The 7,794-nt window shown below is 49.8% G+C and overlaps 6 protein-coding genes across 6 annotated transcripts, besides 12 other annotated features; all 6 read left to right on the top strand.

Moving 5' to 3' along the window:
• Tc00.1047053505009.49 (hypothetical protein, conserved) lies at window positions 1-444 on the top strand (the record flags this gene model as incomplete). Its single annotated transcript, XM_800224.1, has 1 exon — window positions 1-444. A coding segment is annotated over one exon (444 nt), but the record flags the coding sequence as incomplete, so codon positions are not given.
• Window positions 1-2,002: a sequence feature (heterozygous, Esmeraldo-like haplotype).
• Window positions 1,034-1,132: a sequence feature (A-rich).
• Window positions 1,187-2,260, top strand: Tc00.1047053505009.40 (hypothetical protein, conserved; the record flags this gene model as incomplete). The annotated part of the gene is made up of 1 exon (XM_800222.1): window positions 1,187-2,260. The coding sequence occupies one exon, from the start codon at window positions 1,187-1,189 to the stop codon at window positions 2,258-2,260; it is 1,074 nt and encodes a 357-aa protein (XP_805315.1).
• Window positions 2,003-6,913: a sequence feature (areas not merged during assembly with more than two copies in the genome that could not be assigned to a particular haplotype).
• Window positions 2,659-2,684: a microsatellite.
• Tc00.1047053505009.30 (serine/threonine protein kinase, putative) lies at window positions 2,678-3,430 on the top strand (the record flags this gene model as incomplete). The annotated part of the gene is made up of 1 exon (XM_800221.1): window positions 2,678-3,430. One exon carries the CDS (start codon window positions 2,678-2,680, stop codon window positions 3,428-3,430), a length of 753 nt encoding a protein of 250 aa, XP_805314.1.
• Window positions 3,486-3,536: a microsatellite.
• Window positions 3,591-3,627: a microsatellite.
• Window positions 3,853-3,876: a microsatellite.
• Window positions 3,968-4,285, top strand: Tc00.1047053505009.20 (divalent cation tolerance protein, putative; the record flags this gene model as incomplete). Its single annotated transcript, XM_800220.1, has 1 exon — window positions 3,968-4,285. One exon carries the CDS (start codon window positions 3,968-3,970, stop codon window positions 4,283-4,285), a length of 318 nt encoding a protein of 105 aa, XP_805313.1.
• Window positions 4,496-4,536: a sequence feature (A-rich).
• On the top strand, window positions 4,698-6,434 carry Tc00.1047053505009.10 (hypothetical protein, conserved; the record flags this gene model as incomplete). The annotated part of the gene is made up of 1 exon (XM_800219.1): window positions 4,698-6,434. One exon carries the CDS (start codon window positions 4,698-4,700, stop codon window positions 6,432-6,434), a length of 1,737 nt encoding a protein of 578 aa, XP_805312.1.
• Window positions 5,524-5,548: a microsatellite.
• Window positions 6,586-6,611: a microsatellite.
• Window positions 6,914-7,794: a sequence feature (heterozygous, Esmeraldo-like haplotype).
• Window positions 6,997-7,023: a sequence feature (AT_rich).
• Window positions 7,182-7,794, top strand: Tc00.1047053505009.4 (hypothetical protein, conserved; the record flags this gene model as incomplete). The annotated part of the gene is made up of 1 exon (XM_800223.1): window positions 7,182-7,794. A coding segment is annotated over one exon (613 nt), but the record flags the coding sequence as incomplete, so codon positions are not given.

Below are 7,794 nucleotides of genomic sequence, written 5' to 3'. Positions count from 1 at the left end.
AACCACGACATACGCGCCTCGGTTGCTGATCAGGAGGGGCATATTCTTAAAGAGTGGGGGGAGACGTCAGAAGGGTTGTATGAAGTGCTCGCCCAGAGCGGCACAAAGGCCATCGTTGCTTGTCTTGACAACACCTACGCACATTACACCCCGAAGCTTGTTGTTTTTCACTTCCGTTACCATGTCGACTACACATCTGTGGCAAAGCAGTCGGAGCTGGACCCGGTGGAGCGAAAAGTGGAGCATATTTCTTCCTTGATGCGTCAGGTGGAGTCGCTTCAGATGCTCTTGCGTACACAGCAGAAGGAGCATCGGGCGACGGTGGAGGAGTCGAGCGAGCGCCTGCTCATATGGAGTGTGTTCCAGGTTCTTACACTTGTTATCATGAGTTGCTTCCAGCTGTACTTCTTGAAGCGATACTTAGAGCGTAAGTCGTTTGTGTGATTTGATGTGAGGAGGGGAGAGAGATGTCATGGAAGGCAACATACACCGCCACCACCTCTCTGCTGGGGCTCGGCCAATGGGCGTCACTCCACTGCAGTACGGGGTATCCATTAGTTTGGGGACCGGAGTTTTGGGTCGATATGAAAGCTTTAGGAAAGAAAAAAAAAAGGGTAAACACCCAATAAGAGAGAAGTGAATAAAATGGACGGAATGAAAAACAGACGGCGGAAACTAAAGAGAATGATATATATATTACAGTTTCTGGGAGCGACGGCCTTTTTTTACGTGGATTGAGTAGGGATGAATGAATTTTGTTGGTGATGCGGCCAAGACTCGTTTTGTGGGAGGTAGTGAGATACGCCAAAACAGGCTCCACTTAAAAAAAAAAATGATAATAATAGTTGGGTGTTTTTATGGGCTTTGTTCTTTGTTGTTGTGTTTTTTAACCTTTTTAAAAAAATCTTTGCCCACGTTACTGCGTATATTTGTGTGTTTGTGTCTTTGTGTGAGTTGTGTTTCTGTCGCTCAATTGATCTCTTATGTAATTAAACGGTGGGCCATGTGGCGGTGTGTGGTAGCGCTGCGATGCTTTTTTTTTTTTTTTTTTGTTAGCTGCGCGTGTTCTTATGCTTTTTTGCTTTATGTTTTTTTTTTTTCCGCACCCTTTTTTTTGTTTTGTTTGTTCTTTGTGTCGCGGCAGCGTGCGGGCCAGTCGAAGGGGAAGAAAGGAACGGGGAGAAGAATGGGGCCGCAAACTCGCTTCTCTTTTGAGCCGTTAACTCATCGACGTTTGGAACATGTTTTGACGGACCCCGCCTATAAGGAGGCACAGCGAAGGTGGGGGCTGCACAGTCAGACTCGTGTGTGTGCCCTCCGGTTTGAGCAGGAGAATAAAAGCCGAATTGCGCAGGAGGGTGCGTCTCATGGCGGTGGTGTTGGCAACGGTGCCGTTGTGGCTGGTGCGATACGGTTCTCTGGATTTCACAAAGGGGTGCTTCAGGAGTTTCTTGTGTCTCTCTTTGACTCCACCGCCGTGCGTGATGCCCTTGCGCTTTCTCCTGCAATGAGACTGACACGTGACGCGGTGGAATACACCGAGCTGCACTGTAGTTGGACGACACTTGAGCCATTCACTCGTCTCGTCAAGGCAGGAGTTGTGCGGCATGTGGAGGTGCAGGGAGATGTATGTCACGATGAGGCCGAAGCGGCCATATTTGACGGTTGCGTGCGTTTGCCCGTCGTTCGACGCCCGGATTTTTATCTTCCACACGACATTGCCGTGACGGATGAGTTGCGGGCGCTCTTCTTGCTTGCACACAATCGCGCCATAAGCCATGAGGGAGATGAGTATGCCGAGGAGGAGGCGTGGAACGCGATTAATTATGGCTCTGGTGCAGGACTTTCAATTGCCGCACTTCGTCGCATTTTTACGGAGGCGGAGCGTTCCGAATTTTTGTATCACATTTTATGGCGCCTTGTGGCGGGTGGCGGCAGCAACAACCAGTGGGATGACGACTTGGGAGTTTACCTTGATGTGGCGCGGGCGTGGTACAAGGGCCTTGTCGCCATTCGTGCGGTGCAGAAGAATGAGGCAACATCTGCTGGGGATGGCATGGACGAGCCCGATCGTGCCGCATATGTGGACGGTACCGCATTGACACCGGAAGTGGTTTCAACTGTTGTTTCTGTGCAGGCAGTGAGCGGTTTTTCACTCTTTACTCGAACCGATGACGCGGAGCCCAGTAACCTGAACTACTGCTATGTCTGCATTGACCCGGTAGAGGCGGAGGTGGTGGTGTGGTATCACTGTCTCTAGGAGCACACATACACACACGCATTTATACCGTTTGTCTGCTTTTACTTATCCACGTATTATTATTATTGTTATTTTGGTGCATGTATGCAAATATGAAGGAGGTTCAGTGAGATTTTTATGCCTGTTTTGCAGAGCCATAGACTGAAGGAAACTCGGTAGAACAAAAGACGCTTGGAGGGGTTGTATATATTATGGACGTTACTGCCATATCAGATATTTTTCCTTTTATTTTTCTTTTTTCTGAATTTTAGTCAGGGCATTTTTGCCGCCGCTGCTGGTGGTGGTGGTGGTTTTGGCAGTTGCGGTTGTAATGGATTTGCATGTTACTATTTCTCTGTGATTTTTCTCTTTGTGACGCTCAATAGTCTGGTGCCTTTTTTTTATTGCACTAGGGCGTTTGTGTGTGTGTGTGTGTGTATGTGTGCTGTTAGCATCACGATGGGAAAAAAATACGCACAGTTGGAGACTCTCCACAACGTGAATGGGCGGGTTGTGATTGTAGGCGACATTCATGGCTGCCTTGCCCAACTGGAGGACATTTTATCAGTCACAGACTTTGCGAGGGGAAGGGATCAGTTAATCACCGCTGGGGACATGGTGAACAAAGGGCCAGACTCGTTTGGCGTTGTGCGTCTGCTGAAGAGCCTTGGAGCACGCGGTGTGATTGGCAATCATGACGCCAAGCTTCTCAAACTTCGGAAAAAGATACGAAAACATGGGGCGCTGCACGGGAAGAATAGCCAATCGAGTTTAGCCCCGCTTGCCATGTCGCTACCGCAGGATGTTGAAGAGTATTTATCACAACTGCCGCATATTCTCCGCATTCCCGCACACAAAATTCTGGTAGTACATGCGGGCCTTCACGTTCAACACCCGCTTGAGCGGCAATTGGTTAAGGAGGTCACTACGATGCGCAACCTCATTTTGCAGGATGACGGGCTGTACAGGGCATCTGAGGATACAACGGACGGTGTGCCGTGGGCATCGCTGTGGCAGGGTCCGGAGACTGTTGTCTTTGGCCACGACGCCAGACGAGGCCTCCAACGCTACCCTCATGCGATCGGATTGGACACTCGGTGTGTGTATGGCGGGGAGCTCACTGCTCTTGTGTGTCCCGGTGAACACCTCGTTTCCGTGCCTGGATGGACTTCCAATAGATCGAAGGTGTGAGGGAACTGGATGGCAGTGTTTTGTCTTTGGCCACCCCGGTGACACATAAACTTTAGTGGGTGTATGTGCCTACGTGTGTGTGTGTGTGTGTGTTTGTGTGTGTGTGCTTGCTTTTGCCACTGATGGTGCTCCACTGAGGGGGAGGAGATGCGTTGAAATCGTGTCTGTGTGTGTGTGTGTGTGTGTGTGTATGGGTGGCGATCATCCACAACATGGAAGAGGATTATTATCATTTTTTCTTTCACTTTCTTTTCCCATGAAGAAAGGAAACACTACAGCTGCTAATATATATATACAAACACCTGCTTATGAAATTCCTTCCCTCCTTTTCTGTTGCCCTCCACATGCTGGTGGCCGTCTTGCGTGTGCATGCCGGTTTTTCTTTTTTTTAGGGGGTCGGGTGTTCTCCGTCCAGAGAGCAAATTATTATTATTATTCTTATTATTTTCTTTTGCAGTTTCTTTAATTTTTATTATTATTGGGGTTTGCTTTTTTTTTTTTTTTTACGGAGTTGTGTTGTGTCAAATACTCTCCTTTATGTTCTCTGTGTGTTACGTGACGACGCCTTCGATGGAGGTGGCACGCGAGCTGTCGAAGCAGCTGGTCATGGGCAAGAAGGCGGCATGCGTGAACATCATTCCCGTCATTCAATCCGTCTATCAGTGGGAGGGCCGCCTGCAGGAGGAGAGCGAGTGCCTCATGATGATAAAAACAAGGACTTCACTTATCGAGGAGGTGGTTGCGGATGTGACGCGACATCACCCGTACGACGTCCCGGAGATCATCAGCGTGCCAATGGGGCCCGGCAGCGAGGATTACCTCAAGTGGGTTGCGGACAGCACGACGCCGAGTTGAACAGTCGCGGTTGATGCGTGGATGGGTGGGTGAGTTGGAAAAAGAAAAAAAAAAGGAAAAGGAAAAAAGACGAATATTGTTATTGGGTTGAGTCAGTGTTTCTTTCAAATGCTGCGTATTCACATCCTCCCCCCTTTTCCTTGTATGTATGTGGGTGTCATGGTGGTGGTTGGAAAGGATGTTTCTTTTACTTTAATATGCATATATATATTCTCTTTCCTTTCTGCTTCTCTTTTTTTTTTTTTTTTTCTGTCTGCTTCTGTAATGACACTATGGCACGTGAATCAGGGAGGATATAATAAGAGCGATTGTGGCTGCCGATTGAGTAGGGATTCCGCACATTGCATCTGTGGCCGAAGGAATTTACGCAGAGGAGTAGAGACGCATCAACACGGCTGTGGGAACGACTTGGATGACAAACACGCCCGTTGTGAATCACTTTTACGTGCAGAGCGACTTGGCGGTGCCCGTTCCCATGCTTTTCACACCAAATCTGTCAATGGAAAGCGTGTCACTGAGCCAACCGAAAGACACATCCGAAATGCGTGGAAAACGAGGGCGGGAATTGGCGCCACGTGGGTATCATTTCAACGGAATTGCCGTACGAACTGCAGGCCACACTGCGGGAAATAAAAATTTTCATGACGATAGTAGAGCTGTGAATCCGTATGAACTGAGTCATCAAGGCCATGTGCGGCCTATATCCAACGAGGAAGAGCAGTCCCTCTTGAACGAGTCTATAGAATACTACAGGAGCGCAAAACTTGCACGGAAGGAGCCATTGAACATCAATAAAGGGGACGGTGTTTCTTCAGAGGATAATACCGCTATGCTCCGCACAGAACTGAGACGGATGCAGGATCAGTATGATCATTTAAGCAAACTTGTGGAGGAGACACGGGCAGAGTTGCAACGAAGTCGTGAGGCAATTGAACATTCCCAAGAAGGTGCGCGTTGTTTTGTCAGTGACCTGCGAGTAGAAGTGGCGGAACTCAGAAAACATGTGCAGCTGATGGATGGAAGGCAGTCGTCGATGGAGGGTGCCGTCGGATCTCTCAAAGGGCTACAGACTCTCGTAGAAACCTTCCGCGGCGATGTCACCACCTTGCGTAACGAAGTGAACCAGACGTCCACGGCCGTTGCTCTTTTAGAGAAGTCCATAGAAGATGTAAAGAGACACCCTCATGCCCACCCACAGTCGTTGGAATTGCCGCCGTTCAGTCGTCCCCCTGCGAATGCCAACACCACCACCACCACCACCACGAGGGATACGACGAATAAGGCACCCGCCACAGATGTTTCATTAGCGCCAAAGCAGTCTTTTACATTTGGTGGCAATTCTAAAGGCCCAACAGCCTCGACTGGGGCGGGGGTTGAACCGGCGATGAAAGCGGAACACACTTCTGCAGGGTCTTCCACGGAGAAGAAGAATCCCTTCTCGTTCGGCGGAAATTTGGTAAGTGGGACGCCTGCGACTGGAACGACTTCAATGCCAAAAAATCCGTTTTCATTTGGCGCATCTTCTGGGAGTTCAACGGAGGCGAGCACATCCGGCCTTGGCGGTGCAATGAATGTGGTTGAGCCCACCAAAGGAGGGGTGGCGACAGCAGAAACAACGACGGCCAACAATTCTTCTAGTAATGGTGGCAATCCATCGGCTTCCTCCTTTAATAACATGTCTGCTGGATTTGGCAATGAGTTTTCTGCCAAACAGGGGTTTGGATTTACAACTGTTTCCGCCGCGCCGTCGGACGCATGGCAGACACCTACGGTTCCTTCTTTCTCCTCCGCTGGCTCCAATCCCTTTAGTGTACCTTCAGGGCCGGGCGCCTTTACTACTCCTGCCAGTGCTCCTTTATCCAACTTTCCGTCTTCGTTTGGTTCGGCCGGTGTTGATTCCGCTGCGGGGCCAAATCCGTTTGCCGCGCCGTCGTACAATGACGCCCCCTCTGGGGCCTTTGGTGGAGGAGGCTTGCAGTCCGTTCCAGGCGTTCCCTCCGGTGTCTCGAATCCCACGGGCACATTGTCGTTTGCTCAGCCCATAACTTCCAAGGTATCATTCGCTACGGATGCGGGGCCGAGCGGTGGAGCAGAGTCGTCCAACCTTCTTGGCTCTCACCAACGGAAAAAGATGCCGCGCAGATATTAAATTCATGTGTATCTAGAGTGCGGGCGGTCCTTGGCAACATGGGTACATGCATGTGGTACACGTCTGTTCGGGGGGGCAAGTCTTTCCCTTGAGTCAGTCCAATGATGCTGTAGGAAGAGAAGGAAAGGGGGAATAGAATGAGTTAAAAGAAATATATATATATATATATATACATATGCAAGAATATTTTGTGTGAAACGAAAGAATTGCGGCATTTCAACGAAGCTGGAGGAGAAAGAAAAAAGGAAGAGGAAACAGACAAATGCAAAGAGGATAATGGAGAAAATGTATGACTGAAGGAAAAGAGAAAAACAAATAATTCAATAAATTTATTCCCGCTTTTGTGGATGGTGTTGTGGTGTGTGGGATCCAACGCCGCTCTTCCAGACGACGATAAGGGCGGAAGACGAGCACGCAGCTGCGATGGGCGGCATGCTTTTTATTATTATTTCAAAAACGGACGTCTTTCAGGGATGAATACGCCTTGCGACCGGCATATTAATTTTCTTTTTTTTTTACTGATTTGTTTTGTTGCCGTGTACGTGCGTTTACCGTCACTTTCTTTTATTTATTTATTAAATTTTTTTTTGTGTGTTTTTTTTGGTGTTTTTCTTCCACCCGCAGAATTACACGCCCGCACAGCAGGCAGAAAAGGAGGGAGGGGGGAGACGAGTAGAAGGCAGGGAGGAGCACTCACGTCACTGCACCCTTTTTGGGTAGTGCTGCTGCGGCCGCGACACGTTCAAGATGCATGTGGCTGTCGTTGCGTGTTGGAGGACGCAGCGCCCACCACTCGCACGACTCACCCCAATCGCAGCTGCGAGGGGCATTTCGTCATCATCGACACGGCATGCATCCGAAGCGGGGGATGTGCCTTCCGCCGCTCAACCAGCCGATCGTGCGGCCACGATTCACGCGATGGGGAAGGACCCCCCAATCGCAGCCACGATGCAAGCGGGCGGCGAGCCAGTCGATTTCCGTCAAACCGCCATTCCCAAGCGGCCCTCGGGACTAAAAGCAACGGATGTGCTGACACCGCATCTTTTGTCCACTGCCGCCGAATCACCGGTACAGTTGCGAAAAAGACCACAATTTTCGTTTCTTGGCGATCCAAAAGATCGCTCCGCCCGCAGTGTGTTTTCTGTCCACACGGTTCCAAACAACACGCCGAAGCCGTTGCTTCCCATGTGGGCATCCAGCCTCACTTCACCCCAGCTGGGAAAGCAGCGTCTACGTGTCGAAAACTGGATCTCCACGGACTGTATGGGGACGCTGTCTGAGGAGCATGTTGTGGAATTTTTGGCTTGGCTGCGAGAACGATGCACCTCCTCCTTATATGCTTTTTTTCTAAAGCAGATGG

Source organism: Trypanosoma cruzi, genomic scaffold (assembly GCF_000209065.1).
Source record: "Trypanosoma cruzi strain CL Brener 1047053513589 genomic scaffold, whole genome shotgun sequence".
In the NCBI taxonomy this organism is placed as follows: Eukaryota; Euglenozoa; class Kinetoplastea; order Trypanosomatida; family Trypanosomatidae; genus Trypanosoma; species Trypanosoma cruzi.
Note: the sequence above shows the minus strand (reverse complement) of the source record. Positions and strands in the feature narration are given on the sequence as shown.